Raw genomic sequence first — 15,006 nt, forward strand, 5'->3', positions numbered from 1 at the left:
AGGTTCAGCTATACAAAAATTCTGAGCTAAAACGATCCTAAATTTCTTTGTATATTCTATCTGACTGCCCTGTGTTGCTGTGTTTTGTTTTCCTCTCATCGAATGGCAGATCCTAATCAAAAACTTGAAGAATGAGATCACGAAGAAGGTGCAGGTGCCGAACTGTGATGAGATTTTCTATGCTGGCACAGGGAACCTGTTACTGAGAGATGCAGACTCCATCACCCTCTTTGACGTGCAGCAGAAGCGGTAAGATCCAGTCTGCTGGGGGAAGTTTTAATATTGTAATCCTGTTGGCGTGTGCCCTCTAGGGACAAGTAATAGCTATTAATGCACTCCAGAATTCAGCATCAGCTGCAGGCTGCGTCAGACTGATCCAAACCACGGCTAACAACTGTTAGGGAGAGCAGAGTGTAAACATAGCCAAGGTGCAGTTTATGCTGCAGGCATTGTGCCATTGATCATAGGGAGATGTGTGCCATATCCTTATAAATTCTGTGACTACAGAATCGGGTACTATAAAAGTGGAAAGAAATCAAAAACCCCATACTCAGTCAAGCTAAGCTTGCCCAATGCCTTGTCCCTTAGGTTTTATATCTGTTCAAAATGCTTTTAAATTGGAGCATGATAGCAAGTTTGTACTGGTTATGTGTTGCTAGCCACAAAGAAACAGACAAGTAGCTGGTGCTTTTGGCCATCATTGTCAGTTTGAGAAGGTTCTGGATTAGCAGCAGATAAATGTGGTGTGTCTTGATCGCTTATGTCCCAGAATTTACTTTGAGTTTCATTTCCTTATTTCTGTGTCTTTGTCTTTCTAGTATTGCTGGGAAAGTTATGGATAAATTTATTAAAGCAAATGTTACTCGTAAATACCTTATTTCCTTTGTTCTGTTAAAACCATCCTTAATCATCTCCATATTTTTCAAGTCAGTTGTCACCTCAAATGTGTTTGTTACTGCACAGGCATGGAGAAAGCTTTGTTTTGTTGAACTAGAGAGACACTGAATTTTGTTGCGTGATTTTGTAGCTTCAGAATTGCATCAAGAGGATTCAGAGCATCTGCAAATTGGGCTCAGTGTATTGGAGACTGGTAGCTGATTATAGAGCTTGCTGTGGAGGCATATTGTTCAACTCTCTAACGTCAGTGCTGTCCTTTTCCAGGACTCTGGCCTCGGTGAAGATCTCCAAGGTGAAATACGTCATCTGGTCGGCTGACATGTCCCACGTAGCTCTGCTGGCCAAGCATGGTAAGCAGGGGAGGCTGCAGTGTTTCACCTGGATTCCAGTGCATGCTAGGTCGTTCCTTGGCTGGGAGCGTGTTCCTGTTTTCATGATCTGCTAGAGTAACTGCTCAGTGCTGTGTCTAGTGGTGAAGGTGCAGCTGCAGACGGATTCAGTGTGAGCCCTGCTGCTTTTTCTCTTCAGTAAAACCTTTTTGCAAGCTTATAGAACAGATGATTTGCTATATTCCTCAAAAAGGATCAGCTATTTTGTCTTTCTTAAAAAAAAAAAAAAAAAAAAAGGGCAGATGGTGACAATTTTGTTGTGGTTACTATCATCTCCTTAATGTCTAAATCTGAATATAGTCCCTATTTCTGGGACTGTGGAAGAGAGAAGCTCTAAGTCAGAGTCAGATATTTAAGAGTAGAGTTACCTGATCCTCCTCCTTTCTGCTTTTGTCTCCAGCCATCATGATCTGCAACAGAAAGCTAGAATCCCTGTGTAACATCCACGAAAACATCCGTGTCAAGAGCGGTGCCTGGGATGAAAGTGGTGTTTTCATCTATACCACCAGCAACCACATCAAATATGCTGTCACCACAGGGTAAGTCTGAGAGTCAGAGTCCTTGAACTGGCTGGCCTTGTGCAGACTACCAGTGTTTTTATTTCTTGTTTGTTTGGCAGATGCCAAAGTTAGTGCTGGTGCAACTCCACTTTTACAGTGTGGATGTACCCCAAGACAGTTAGAGCTAAATAGATGCGCTTGGCTCGTGTTTGGGCGCTTACCCTATGCGCTAGTGTTTTATTGCTGGGTTGGGTGGCTGCTCTATTCGTCTGACTGGGGCTTGCAGGCTAAAATAGCATAGTGAGCCTCCTCTGAGGTAGGGGATGTGGCCATACAGAAATGTTGGTGTGCACATGTGCTGTGTGTTGGCATAGGGATCATGGAATCATCCGCACCCTGGACCTTCCTATCTATGTCACCCGTGTGAAGGGGAACAACGTGTACTGCCTGGACAGAGAATGCCGCCCCAGGGTCCTCACCATTGATCCCACAGAGTTCAAATTCAAGCTGGCATTGATTAACAGAAAGTACGATGAGGTGAGGCATGAGAAACTCTGCGCTATTTCTTGGTCATGGCCTGGGGGTTCAGGAACATGCCTTGCAAGTGACGTCAGCTTCACTGCCTGGGCCTTTTCTTTGCAGGTACTGCACATGGTGAGGAATGCTAAGCTTGTGGGCCAGTCCATCATTGCCTACCTGCAGAAAAAGGGCTACCCTGAGGTGGCCCTGCACTTTGTCAAAGATGAGAAGACCCGTTTCAGCCTGGCACTGGAGTGTGGCAACATTGAGGTGAGGTGGCGGATGGTGCCGTGAGAAGGGCATGTCTTTTGGGTCGTCACTTTGGGGATGATAGCTGCCCTACTAAGGTGCAGGCCCTCATGTGGAGGCATGATTTAGTGCAGTGAACTTTGTAATCTCCGGCTTTTCATAAGGGGCATTATCAACAGAAGCCTTTAGAGAAACCTGCTTCTGCAAACCCTCACAGTATTTTTGGTGGGGCAGAGAATCAAGCTCAAGTCTTGTGTGTTGAGCATTTTTTTTTTCAGATCTGACCTTGTAACCGCATCAATTGTCTTGTTAGATTGCTCTGGAAGCAGCCAAGGCTCTGGATGACAAGAATTGCTGGGAGAAACTGGGAGAAGTGGCATTACTGCAGGGAAATCACCAGATTGTGGAGATGTGCTACCAGCGCACCAAGAACTTTGATAGGCTCTCCTTTCTCTACCTTATCACTGGCAATCTGGAGAAGCTTCGGAAGATGATGAAGATAGGTGAGTGCAGGAGAATGAATTAAGAGGTGCTGAGCTCCCAGAGAGAATGAGCAGCATCCCAGAGAAGGCCAAGAACAGCAGAGCTATCGTGACTTTTTTTTGTTTCTGTCTAGCTGAGATCCGTAAGGATATGAGTGGCCACTACCAGAATGCCTTATACCTAGGAGATGTGGCAGAGAGAGTGAGGATCCTGAAGAACTGTGGGCAAAGTGAGTAATGTTAGTCTAATGTGTTTCTCTGGACTGAGGAGCAGCTGGAGAGGTTTTGGGGGTGAACAGTAATTTCTGGAGAGAGATGAGCATAATCTCTCACTGAGAAACTGAACTGGATGGACAGAGAAAATAACCCAAGAGTCACAGTACAATCCAGGAGATGTGAAACCACCTTGGAGCATATTCAGGTGGTCAGTCGTTGCCTGCTCACACTAGTCCTAAATCCAGTGGCGCCCCTAGAAGTGTAATTGTACACTTTAGTATGCTGCTAATCTTTCCTTTTGACAGTGCGGCCATGCTTGTTGGTATGAGAGGTTTTCTTTCTCCAGAATACAAAGAACACACACTCGTGTTTGTTATACTTAATTCCAGAGTCCCTGGCCTATCTCACGGCTGCAACTCATGGTCTGGATGAGGAAGCTGAAAACCTGAAGGAAACCTTTGATCCCGAAAAGGAAACGGTTAGTGACTAATGCTTCATAACAAGAACCCTAGAGTTTTGGGAAGAAGATGGCAGTGGGACATGGTGTTAGTGTGACTGGCGTGACAGCTCCTTTCTGAGAGGGAGATACCATATTCCATTTCTGTCACTACTTAACAAAACCTTGAGACTGTGTTGCATGGAGGTGAGTAGGTCAAAGAACGGGATTTTCCTTATACGGCCTTTAGCTGTTTTTTGCTCCTTTCTGCTCAGATTCCAGACATTGATCCCAATGCAAAACTGCTGCAGCCTCCTGCTCCTGTCATGCCTCTGGATACCAACTGGCCACTGCTGACTGTTTCCAAGGGGTTCTTTGAAGGAACAATTGCTAGCAAAGGTATTGCTTTATACTTGGAAGGTCGTGTGAAGTTGGGATATGGAGAACAGAGATATTTGTTCCCATGGCTCCTGGTCTGTTGCTGTTAAATCCCGGATTTGCTGTGTGTTACTAGTAGAGGCTGGACTGCAGCTTGGTATTTACATCATCCTCAGCAAATCTTCTAAAAATCTTTGTTCTTTTAACACAAGATAGGGTTTGGCAATTGGAGGGGAGAATGCTGGCCTAACTTAATTCTTTTCTTAACACCTGGCCGACTCAGAGATGAGTAAACGAATAATCCTGTCCTTCTTTTTTAGGCAAAGGGGGTGCCTTAGCTGCTGACATTGATATTGACAATGTTGGCACCGAGGGCTGGGGAGAAGATGCAGAATTGCAGCTGGACGAAGGTAGGTAAATTGAAGAGTGTGTCTTACGGAAGTGAAAATGTGTCTGTGTAGGAGCTCTAACTGTTTTTCCACCTCCCCGTGCAGATGGCTTTGTGGATGCTGGAGAAGGCTTTGGAGAGGAAGGTCTAGGTAAAGGACAGGAAGAAGGAGGTGGATGGGAAGTTGAAGAAGATTTGGATCTTCCCCCTGAACTGGTAAGGGGCTGTTGAGATGACGATGCTTTTGGGAGGCTTCTCACTTATCCCAGTTGTAGTTACTTAGGAAAGCAATGACAAGTCATGGTGGGGTGGGGACGGGGGAAAAGCATTATGGGCTTCATCAGAGGCTTGGCTGCCTCTGATTTCATCTGGGTGCTGGAAACTTGCACGCTAATTGCTGCTCTGTGTGTTCCCCCAGGATGTTCCTGCTGGTCCAGCAGGAGGAGCAGAGGATGGATTCTTTGTGCCACCCACCAAGGGCACGAGCCCAGCTCAGGTAACAGCACACGTCTTTGATTTTTGAGAACCTTTCTGCTTTCTTTCTGCTTTGGTGCTTTTTTCAGGTTTAGACCTTACTAACATTTCATCTGTGAGCACAACACAGGAACTTGTTAAGGGGAACGGGGGGTGATGAGGGTAAGATCAGAAAAACATGTGCGTATGCACAACTCCTCTTGTATGTTTTTTTCCCATCTTGTAGGTGTGGTGTAACAATTCACAGCTTCCTGTTGACCACATTCTGGCAGGCTCCTTTGAGACAGCGATGAGAGTAAGTTACACTTGGAGTTCCTGGGGGAAAAAAATGCCCTTTTCCCATGTATTTTTATTTCTGATCCAGTCTGAAGCTTTGTTTTGTGTTCTACTGTGAATCATTTTATGCGTTGTTTTCTCTGGATGTAAAGTAAGAAGTTCTGTGAGCCTGAGTGATGACTGTGGCTTCTGTATGGCCTTGGACAGCTTTTATTCAGCACATCAATGTATTCTTTCCAGCTCCTTCATGACCAGGTAGGAGTAACAAACTTTGGACCCTACAAGCAGCTGTTCCTGCAGACCTATGCCCGTGGCCGTACGACCTACCAAGCCCTGCCATGTCTCCCTACCATGTATGGATACCCACATCGCAACTGGTAAGCAGCTGGGTTAGTTCCTCTTCTGTGCTTTTTTCCTGGTGCCGTATACCTCCCTGAGTCTTTCACTCTCAGTTCTGAAGGGAGGAGCCTTCCTGTTTGCTGGACGTTAATAGGAAGCGTGTTCCATCTTTAGTGGGATTTTTCTGCTGATGGTTAGATGTTAAGATGTTGAAGAGCTATTTTTTTTTTTTTTGGTGAAAACAGAGTGAGGCAGTCGGGTGTTGTCTTTTCTGTCACTAATGCCCTGCCTCTGACAAAGCTAGGCTAAAGCTTGGGATGTCTAGAGAAACACAGATGTGTATTTTTAGTGGTGGCTGGAAACTGCTGTAGAAAAATGAGCCAGATTTTTCTAGTGTGTTAATGCAAAGAGAGCTGGGCACTGAATGTGACAACTAATGGAAGCACAGGTGTCTTTTATGCTAAGCTAATGGCCAAGAAAAACAGCATGGCCCTGGGTCAAAATGTTGCTGGTATTTGCAGCTGAGCTGACTGTGTAATGCAGGTGTGTTCTTGCTGGCCCCTGTATTAGTCCTGCTTGTACCCCCATCCCCTCTCTGCCCCCAGGAAAGAAGCTGGCTTGAAGAATGCTCTCCCTGCTGTGGGACTGAAGCTTAATGACCTGATCCAGCGCTTGCAGCTGTGCTACCAGCTCACTACAGCTGGCAAGTTTGAGGAGGCTGTGGAGAAGTTCCGCTCCATCTTGCTCAGTGTGCCCTTGCTGGTGGTAGACAACAAGCAGGAGATTGCTGAGGTAAGGGGCAGATCTCTTCTGTCCGTATTGTCTGCATGCCTCTGGGGCAGGAGGCCAAATGCTTGACTCCGTCTTCCTCTCCCAAAGGCCCAGCAGCTGATAGCCATTTGCCGGGAGTATATCGTAGGACTCTCAATGGAGATTGAACGGAAGAAGCTGCCCAAGGAGACCCTGGAGCACCAGAAGCGAATCTGTGAGGTACAATAACTCTGAATTTCCATGCTGAGTGCCTGGGTTTAAAAAAGCGTCAGGAATCCTGAATTCTATTTCCTGCCTTCAAAGCAGATGTGGCAGTGATTACCTGGGAGAGGTCGGTGTGTTTCTTGGAGCATTTTCAGGGTATCCAGTTTCTCACGTCCTAGGTAATGATTGCATCCCCACTTTTCCTCCTTGTCCCCGCTGCAGATGGCTGCCTATTTCACCCACTCCAACCTGCAGCCTGTCCACATGATCTTGGTACTGCGCACTGCACTTAACCTCTTCTTCAAACTCAAAAACTTCAAGACAGCTGCTACTTTTGCTCGTCGGCTGCTAGAGCTGGGTCCGAAGCCTGAGGTGGCCCAGCAGGTATGTCTGTGAGGTGCACTGCCAGAAATATTTGCTGTGGCAGACCCTATTTGGACTGCTTCCTAGCTGCACCTCTGGTTGATGTGGTTGCTTTTTGCAGACCCGCAAGATCTTGTCAGCGTGTGAGAAGAATCCCACTGACACCTACCAGCTTAACTACGACATGCACAACCCCTTTGACATCTGTGCCGCCTCTTACCGACCCATCTATCGTGGCAAGCCCGTGGAGAAGTGTCCACTTAGTGGAGCCTGCTACTGCCCTGAGTTCCAGGGGCAGATCTGCCGTGTCACAACAGTAAGGGAGTCTCTGTTGCGACCCAGTCTGTGATGTTTTCTGCTGGAATGGATTCCAGCAGCTTCCCCCTTGTGCCCCCTATCTTGAGTCAGCATGGGTTTTGGGTCAGTGGCAGGGAACTTGGCATTTGGGGTGGAGCAGATTGGGAATTGTGAAATACAGTGTAGCTTAAAAGTCCCCTTCAGGGACTGACATTGCAGCGATTGGCAATGTGTGTTCTTCAGAACCATCTAGGCTGTCAGCGGAACATACAGGGTCAGGCTGTTTTGTTACTTTTGAACGTTAATTATCTCCCTTTTATCCTTCAGGTGACAGAGATCGGCAAGGATGTCATCGGGCTGCGGATCAGCCCACTCCAGTTCCGCTAAGGCACGTGCCCATCCCAGGGAGGTGTGGGATCAGAGGGAAATGGTCCCGTTTCACAGCACAGTGTGGAAACTTTCACCTCCCACCATTCCAGCTTCTAGTTGTCTTTTCACCGTAGCTATGCCTGTGCTGTGTCATAACTGCTCTTCCCCACCCAGGAATGCTGTAGCGAGACTCTCAGCTGCTTCTAACTAGGGATCCTGTTTCTAACTTGGGATCCTGTTTTCACATCTGATCCAGCTGATGTGATGTTTTGTGTACCATTGCTTCCAGGCATTTTTTATCCAGAGGATAAAGTGTAGTTCTTGCTGAGACCTGGGTATAGTACAGTGCGCTCAATAGAAACTGCTCAAGAGACAAGGACTGCCTCTCACGTCCTTTAGTGTTGGGCTCCTAAAAGAAGTGCTCAAAGATCCTGCTGCAACCTGGGCAGCAGGAGGAGTCAAGCCTGGGTCTCAAAAGAGGGTGGCACTGTCTGGAACCAGTACCGAGGCAGGGCCTGTCCCTGCTCAGGGCAGCACTGCTGCCCTCAGAAGTGGCTGGAGAGCAGCTAGGCAACCAAGCGCTAGTGTTGACTGTTTTGTTGTCCTAGTAGCATTTCTCAACATGATCTGCCTCTTACTACATGAATAAAGTAAATTGACTGTCTAGATCTTCCTGTTCTGCAGCTTAGTTGTTCTTACTGATTTACAGCAGATACCACATTACATTTCCTCTTTTCACGTCCCACCTCCCCCTCCTTTGTGCTGTTGAGCTGCCAGATCTGAAGAGTTCTGAAGTTTCCAGAAAATGGAGGCAGCAGTAATGAAATAATGAATCATGCCAGCAGGGGCTGCTTCTGCTAATTATTAGTGTGGAACTGCTGTTGGCCTGTGCTCAAATTGTCCTCACCTTCCCATGTCTAGTTGTACTGTTTGGTATTACTGTGGCTTTCCGTGTGGTACTTAGCAGCCTGGAGGGTCTTCAGAGCCAGGCAGATTGTAGTTTCCAGGAGTGACAAGTTGAACCTTATGTTCTTGCACCAGTGGAGAAGCAGAAAACCTAGAGTTCCTGCTCCCTCTGTGGCTGGACTAGTTGCCTAGTTCTTTCTCTGAAATAAAACCATGCCATACACTAGGATTTTAAACCTTTATTTTATTCATAAAAAGGGGGAGTGGGAATGTCCCAATCTTAAGGGTGCTCCTTCCAGTTTTGCATGGGTTTTGTTTGAGGAATGTTGGTAGTGGCGGGGCAGATGAAAGTTGCTGGGACTAGTGGTTAGGGGCCTGAATAAGCAAGGCGTCGTGGCAGGCCACTGCGATGCCTCCAATGAGGTTCAGGAACTCCTGGAAGTCCAGCTGCCCGTCACTGTTCAAATCGAGTTTCTTCATCATCCTGTCCAGGACAGCTGGGTCCTTCTGATTCTGCAAAAAAAGAAATTGGGATCAATGTCTGCCTCGAGGCAAAGCTGTCCTTTGCTGTACACACCCAGGTACAAACCCGCAGCTGCTGAGTTCATCACCAGCAGCAAGGGTTTGGCAGAGGGAAGCAGAATTTAGCTGGGGCAACTCCAATCAGGCTCTGCTCTGGCTTCTGGTAGAAGTGAGGTCTTTCCCCTGTCCCCCCCCCCCCCCCCATGCTCATGTGGCTGAAGTCGTTAACTGCCACGGGCGACTCCTGGCCTGGATTTCACTCACCTTTGTGAAGGAAGCCAGCTCAGTGTTCATGAAAGCCAGGAACTCCCTCTTGGAGAGCTTGCAGTTGTCCCCTTCGCGCCCTGCGTACCGCTGGAAGACGGCCAGCAGGGACTCGATGCAGCGTTCGGTCTCGGTGGGGGACACCTTGGACTGCAGGAGTGGAGCAAAAGCAGAAGCTCAGGCCCGTGCTTGCAGCGAGCTCTGTGCTTGCAGAAGAGCACAGACAGCTTCTGGAGGGAGGCTGGGCTGAGAGAGACCTCCTGCCATCCCCTTTAGGGAGCCTGCTGTGCCCAGCCTGTCCAGGTGCATTTTTTCCTCGGTATTCCTTTTTTTTTGGTGACCTGCACAGCTCTTCGGTGAGGAGGGACCCAGGGGAGGGGCAGGGAGTGGTTTGGGCAGCACCTGGGTGCCTTGGGAGCATGGAAAATTCCCTGGGGAGACACCAGCAGGCGGAGGGAGGAGGGCTGCTCCCTCTGGCTTACTCAGCGCTCTCCAGCATGGCTGGGCTGGAAGATAAACCTTCCTTTCCCTCCCCCTGCTCTGCCTGGCCAGAGGAGAAACTCTGAGTCACCAGAGAAAAATGTGAGCGGAGCAGCAGCGGCGTTGGCTCCCCAAACTGCTGCTGCCTGGGCTGGGGGAGCTGGGGTGGCTCCTGAGCCTCCAGCAGGGCCAGCCAGGCCCTAAAAGCGAGGGGGCACCGGGAACGTGGGGCTCTTCCCCCTCCCCAGGGCTCCAGTTTTTGGGAAAAGGGACCTCGCAGGCAGGGCTGGGTGGAGTCCGCCCTTCCCTCCCTAACCTCAGCATCCTGGGGACTCCCTGCCACATCCTGCCCCGCCTGAGGCTGAATTCAGCCTTTTTTGGTTAAAGTGAAGTGGAACCGAGTTGCTTCCTTCCTGAACCTCGTTTTTTCATCTGCTGGTCCCCCTGAGCCCCCAGCCCTGGTGCTGTGAGCTCAGTGGAGGCAAAGCCACAGCGCTGGGCCCAGTGCTGGGCAGGGGGAGCAACACTGGAAAGAGGAAGGTGAAGGGAGGGGAAGGGACTGAGGGGGGATAAATAGGGGGGCAAATGTCCCCTTGCTGTTTTCCGGCAGCCTCGGGACCCTCTGCTCTCCCACTCTGAGCCCCCTTCCAACCCCCCCTTCCCCGAGGAGGCTGAGCTCAGCCCTTGGCCCCGTTCCCTCTTCCCAGTGCCAAGACCCGGCTCGCTTCCAGCTCGGGGCCTCTTCCCTGAGGGAAACGCTCCAACGCCCTCTCCCCCAGGCCCGGGGTCGTGCTCACTCACCATGGCTGGGGCTCCGGGCTCGGCAGGACCGCGGTTCGGTGCGAGGTAGAATCGAGACGGGTGTGAGCCTCGTCCGCCACCGCCCTGCCAGCGCCCAGCCCCGGCTCAGCCCCCTGGGCCACGTTGGGCAATCGGCGGCTCTAACGGCAGATCCCGACGTGCCTGCGGTCCCCACCTCGGCCTGGGCCCCTCCTCCGGGCCCTCCATCCTCTTCCCTCCTGCGTTTCATTTTTTCATGCTTCTATTTCCTCTTTTGTCCGTTTTTTTTTTTTTCCCCTTAGTTTTGTCTACTTGTCTCTTTATGCCTTTTTTTTTTTTTTTTTTTAAACCCAGTCTTCTCAGGGCTGAGCCCTGGAGCTGCCTCGCTGCTCCCCACAGTACCCTCGGGCCTTCCTCTTCCTCCAGCCAGCTTTGGGCACCCTTGAGGGCAGACCCCCCCCCGTGTCCCTGCCCTTCCTGTGCTCACCACCGGGAGAGCTTTGCCAATAACCTGTTATTATTTGCCAATAACGTGTTACAAGCTCAACCTGCTGTAAAAAAGGGGGCAGCTGCTCTCTAGGGGTGAAGGCAGCCCCCCGGGGTCCTGCTGCAGGCAGGATTTGTCCCAAGCAGCCTCAGTCCCTGTGCCGCTGGAGGGCTGAAGACAGGGAGAGGCAGAAGAGGGAGAGGAGACACCAAAAGGCAAAGTTTTGGGCCCACCTCTCTCCCGGCTGGGGGGCTACGGGGGCAGAAACTGTCCTGCTGGGTGCCTCTGCCCCGGGGGTGTCCTCACCAGCCCTGCCCTGCCCCTCCCCATCCTGCGGCACCTGGGAGGCTGCTCAGACACGTCAGCCTGGCCTTGCCCACGTCGTCGCTGCAACCGCCGTGTGGTGACGTCCTTGGCACTCAGTGTGGATACGGAGCCGCCCGCCCTGGCCCCGATTTTTGCCCAAAAGCTTTGAGGGGAGGAAGGGGGAGGCGTGGAGTGGAGAGGTTGGGGGGCAAACATCCTCAGTCTCATTTCCTTCCTTTCTTTCCCCAATTCCCTTCCCATATTTTTATCTGTGTATTGGGGAAAAATACCTTCTCCACCACCACCCTAAATCCCATAAATAGTTCATTGCAAATGAATCAAAAAGATTTTCTGATGCGGGGCGCTGAGGGCAGGAAGGCTTCTGCTCTTTGGTCTGCGCTTCCACCTGCGGTTTGCAGCCTCCTCTTTGTGTTTCCTGAGCGCTGCAGCAATGCTCGCTCCTCCGCCCGGCTTTTATCTCCCCCTAGCTTTTATCTCCCCCTTTGCAAGAGCAAATCCCGGAGGGGCTGTGGCCTGGCCCCAGCCTGGCTGCGGTGTGGGATTTGGGGAGATTTCTGTTTCTTGCTGCTGCTGCTGTGTGTGTTTGCGATCAAGGCGCTGGCACCGTTTGCAGACGCACCATCTGTGCTGCCATATGTTTGTCACCGGGACATGCAACGGTCACGTGCATGAGAGAGGGGTGGCAGAGAGCAGTGCCAGTGCATCCGTCTGCCCCAGCTGGGACAGACCCCTCTGAGTACCCCTAGCACCACGTCCAAACCATGCCAGGAAAATGGCTGTGGCTGGCCAAGAGAGAAGGCCTGAGTGCTGCGTCAGGCTCTGGTGGACCTGAGCTGCCCTTGTTCCTCCTGGCCAGCCCCAGCACCAGCCAGAGAGCTCTGGTTGCACCTAGGCGCAAGTCTCAGCCACTGCTGGGGTCATCCTCGCTTCTCGCTCTTCTTGCAAAACTGCAGCCCCATCTGCTGCTGAGAGAATTGATTCTCTCTTGCTCGAGAGAAAGGAAAGTGAATTAAATCAGGTTTTCTCCAGGGAGGGGTCATGAATGTCTCCATCCATGGCCAAGTGCACCGTACGTGGGATCTGGAGCATTTTGCATGCTCTGCTGTTGCCTCTCTACTGCCTGAGGACCCATGAATGGGCCTGCTTGTGGGGTAATTCAGGGGAAAAGGCAAGTGGATACCTGAGGCCGGGAAACTGCACCTGGGTGGCTCCTACCTGCCCATCTCTGCATGGATCTGGGATCACAGTGTACACTGGGAGCCCTTGGAATTATGCAGATCTATAGTGAGGACCACAAGGTTAGAAGTGTATGGGCTCCAAGACATACAGTAGGGGACATTTGTAATTTTCAGCAGCCCCTATCTGGATTAAGTGCCTAGAATCAGGAGGGATGGGTGATCTGAACTGGGACACCCTCCCAGTGGGCTGAAGCCCTTGTAGAAATTAGAAGGAAGGATGAAGGATGGCAGCAGTCAGTGCAGTCATCAGCTATTTATTGTGATTTTTCATGCAATACATCATTGTGAAGTAGAGAATGACCCCCCCACACCCACCACCACCATTACCCTGCAGTAACCGCAGCAGAACTCAGATGCTTCAAAGCGTCCGTGATGCTGGAACTGGGATTCTGCTCAGTTTCCAGGAGAGCAGAAAGGTGTAACCAAAAGCTATGAGCCTACAAAGGTGTTTATCCCAGTCTCAACAATTTTCGGGCCCCAGAAAGAGTATGGTTAAGCTCCTGGGATTATTATTATTATTATTTTTTGCATTGCACAGCAGAAGCTAACAAGCAGGAGAGCCAGCCATGGGGCTAGGGAGATGTGAGTGCACTGAGATGCAGAACTGTCATGCCCCAGGGTAAAAGAGATGACAGGGACACAAAGGACTGAGAGACCCAAGGAATCCAATTAGAGCAGAAAAGTGACTAAATACTGCATTGGGGTTGATAGACATGATGCAGGAAGGCAGGAGCTGCGGATCCTGGCATAGCTCTCTGCCTTCCCTGGTTGCTGAGGATGTGTTAGCTGGAAACCCCCCAAAGCCACTTGACACCTCGCAGAGCCCCGTTAACCCTTTGAATTGAACACTTCTGTGCCACTGCACGGTGGCATCCTAAGCTGAAAGCAGAGAGCAGAAATGATCCTCAAAGAGGCTTGGAGAAACCTCACCAATGCCACAGAGGGGATGACCCCTTAAGATGCCTTGGCCTCATCCCTAGCAGGTTGGCTCGTTGCCTTCTGTGAAGCCACGGGGCCGGGGGAGCCCTGGCTCTGCTTGGTGCAAAGACGGGGTTCCTCTTCCTGTTGAGGCTGGTCACTGCTTTCTTGCTGTGGGCTCTTCTTGATGTTTTCCTCCTCTCGTGGCTGGCAGCTCCTCTCTGGTGGGGGAAGCTCTTCATCCTCTTGGCAGCAGTCAGCTTCATCCCTTCGGGGTGGCTGGGGACATTGCTCTTCTACAGCTCGCTGGCCTGGCTCATGAGCTTTCTGTGGCTCTGGAGCCTGTGATAGAGGCAGGCAGCTCTTGGCCTCCCTGTCTTTGCTCACCTGGCAGCTGGATTCAGACTCCTGTGGGACCTTCTCCCTGTTGGCTTTTGATCCATCACCCTGGCACTGGTACTTCTTTTCTTCTGCATCGGGCATTCTGGGGTGCTGGTTGTCACTCCCATCCTCCCTGGGCTCAACCTGGTGATTATCACTCTTCACACCATCTGATTCGGGGGCAGAAGCCTGCTGAGATGCTACCTTCACCCCTACTGCAGACCCGTCTTTCAATTCAGCTTTCTGAGGCTCATCAAGCTCCTCTGAGTTTTCCTGGGAGCTGGAAGCTGGCAGCTGCCGTTTTTGACACTCATCCATACCTAGTTTCATCCTGCACATGTCCTTGTGCTGTGGCTCTTCAGCCTCGCGTGTTTTGCCATCGTCCTTACAGGATTCTGCCTTTGGGACACTGCTCTCTACGCATGGCACAGCTGGTGCCTGGGGTGACACATAGCATTTTCGCACATAGATAGGCTGCTCCAGGTTGTGGGGCTGATGACAGACAATCTCATAAGTGGTAGCATTGGGATCATTCAGGTTCTGGATTACATGGATCAGGTACGCGATGGTCTGAGGCTCGCAGGGACCAGGGAGGACCTGAACCTCTGGCTGTATGTCAGGGTCAGCAGGTATATAACGGACCCTCATGTCGGTAACAGATGAAATTTCCCCAGGGGGACAGAGGTCTCCACTATCAACATCAACTGTTTGGTAGAGGCTCTTCCTTTCCTCCTCTTTGTGGGTCTCCCGTTCTTCTCTGGGGGCGCCTCGCTCTTCCCTCTCGCGAGTGAGGCGGCTTCGGCGCTCGTGGACCTCCACCTCCAGGTCCCGTTGGCGCTCGAGCCTCCTCTCGCGCATCACGGGCTCTTCCCTGTCTCGTGCGCGGCAAATCCTCGTCTCGTCCTCTGGTTCCTCGCACTCCCGGGAGCGGTCCCTCCGTTCTCCCTCGTCACGAGGCTGCAGTTCCCGGGACACGCGGTGGACCTTCACGTCCGCTTCTGCGGAGACCTCGGTGGTCTCCCGCGTCCTTTCGTACCTCACGGCTTCACGGCGTCTGCTGGCATCGTCTTCGGGCTCCCGGGTGCGACACTCACGACCATCGTGGGCCTCCCGTTCTTCTCTGGGGGCGCCTCGCTCTTCCCTCTCGCGAGTGAGG

At 51.2% G+C, this 15,006-nt stretch overlaps 2 protein-coding genes across 3 annotated transcripts in view; one reads left to right on the forward strand and one right to left on the reverse strand.

Moving 5' to 3' along the window:
- The window catches only part of COPA (COPI coat complex subunit alpha), a 134,954-nt gene extending 126,739 nt beyond the window's left edge, over window positions 1-8,215 (forward strand). For both annotated transcript variants that reach the window (XM_080570208.1, XM_080570209.1), the window contains exons 15-33: window positions 110-249; window positions 1,162-1,247; window positions 1,687-1,825; window positions 2,161-2,323; window positions 2,429-2,575; window positions 2,868-3,057; window positions 3,171-3,266; window positions 3,642-3,730; window positions 3,964-4,087; window positions 4,387-4,476; window positions 4,561-4,670; window positions 4,873-4,950; window positions 5,155-5,223; window positions 5,445-5,581; window positions 6,149-6,335; window positions 6,423-6,533; window positions 6,741-6,902; window positions 7,003-7,197; window positions 7,506-8,215. In XM_080570208.1, coding sequence (XP_080426334.1) covers window positions 110-249; window positions 1,162-1,247; window positions 1,687-1,825; window positions 2,161-2,323; window positions 2,429-2,575; window positions 2,868-3,057; window positions 3,171-3,266; window positions 3,642-3,730; window positions 3,964-4,087; window positions 4,387-4,476; window positions 4,561-4,670; window positions 4,873-4,950; window positions 5,155-5,223; window positions 5,445-5,581; window positions 6,149-6,335; window positions 6,423-6,533; window positions 6,741-6,902; window positions 7,003-7,197; window positions 7,506-7,565 — 2,373 coding nt within the window. In that variant the 3' untranslated portion in view covers window positions 7,566-8,215. The remainder of the gene's footprint in view (window positions 1-109; window positions 250-1,161; window positions 1,248-1,686; window positions 1,826-2,160; window positions 2,324-2,428; window positions 2,576-2,867; window positions 3,058-3,170; window positions 3,267-3,641; window positions 3,731-3,963; window positions 4,088-4,386; window positions 4,477-4,560; window positions 4,671-4,872; window positions 4,951-5,154; window positions 5,224-5,444; window positions 5,582-6,148; window positions 6,336-6,422; window positions 6,534-6,740; window positions 6,903-7,002; window positions 7,198-7,505) is intronic.
- Window positions 8,216-8,677: 462 nt separating this feature from the next.
- S100A11 (S100 calcium binding protein A11) lies at window positions 8,678-11,318 on the reverse strand. The gene is made up of 4 exons (XM_080570241.1): window positions 11,220-11,318; window positions 10,521-10,940; window positions 9,240-9,389; window positions 8,678-8,966 (listed from the first exon to the last, which is right to left on the reverse strand). Exons 2-4 carry the CDS (start codon window positions 10,521-10,523, stop codon window positions 8,814-8,816), a joined length of 306 nt encoding a protein of 101 aa, XP_080426367.1. The 5' UTR covers window positions 10,524-10,940; window positions 11,220-11,318; the 3' UTR covers window positions 8,678-8,813.
- Window positions 11,319-15,006: the final 3,688 nt, after the last annotated feature.

The sequence above is a fragment of the Anser brachyrhynchus genome (genome assembly GCF_964034855.1).
Source record: "Anser brachyrhynchus genome assembly, chromosome: 28".
Classification (NCBI taxonomy): Eukaryota; Metazoa; Chordata; class Aves; order Anseriformes; family Anatidae; genus Anser; species Anser brachyrhynchus.

What these genes read in the sequence shown, in the direction of transcription:
- S100A11 (XM_080570241.1), bottom strand. An exon ending in AGCTGGCTTCCTTCACAAAG is followed by an intron (nt 8,967 to 9,239) that starts GTGAGTGAAATC and finishes CTTTTTTTGCAG; the next exon opens with AATCAGAAGGACCCAGCTGT.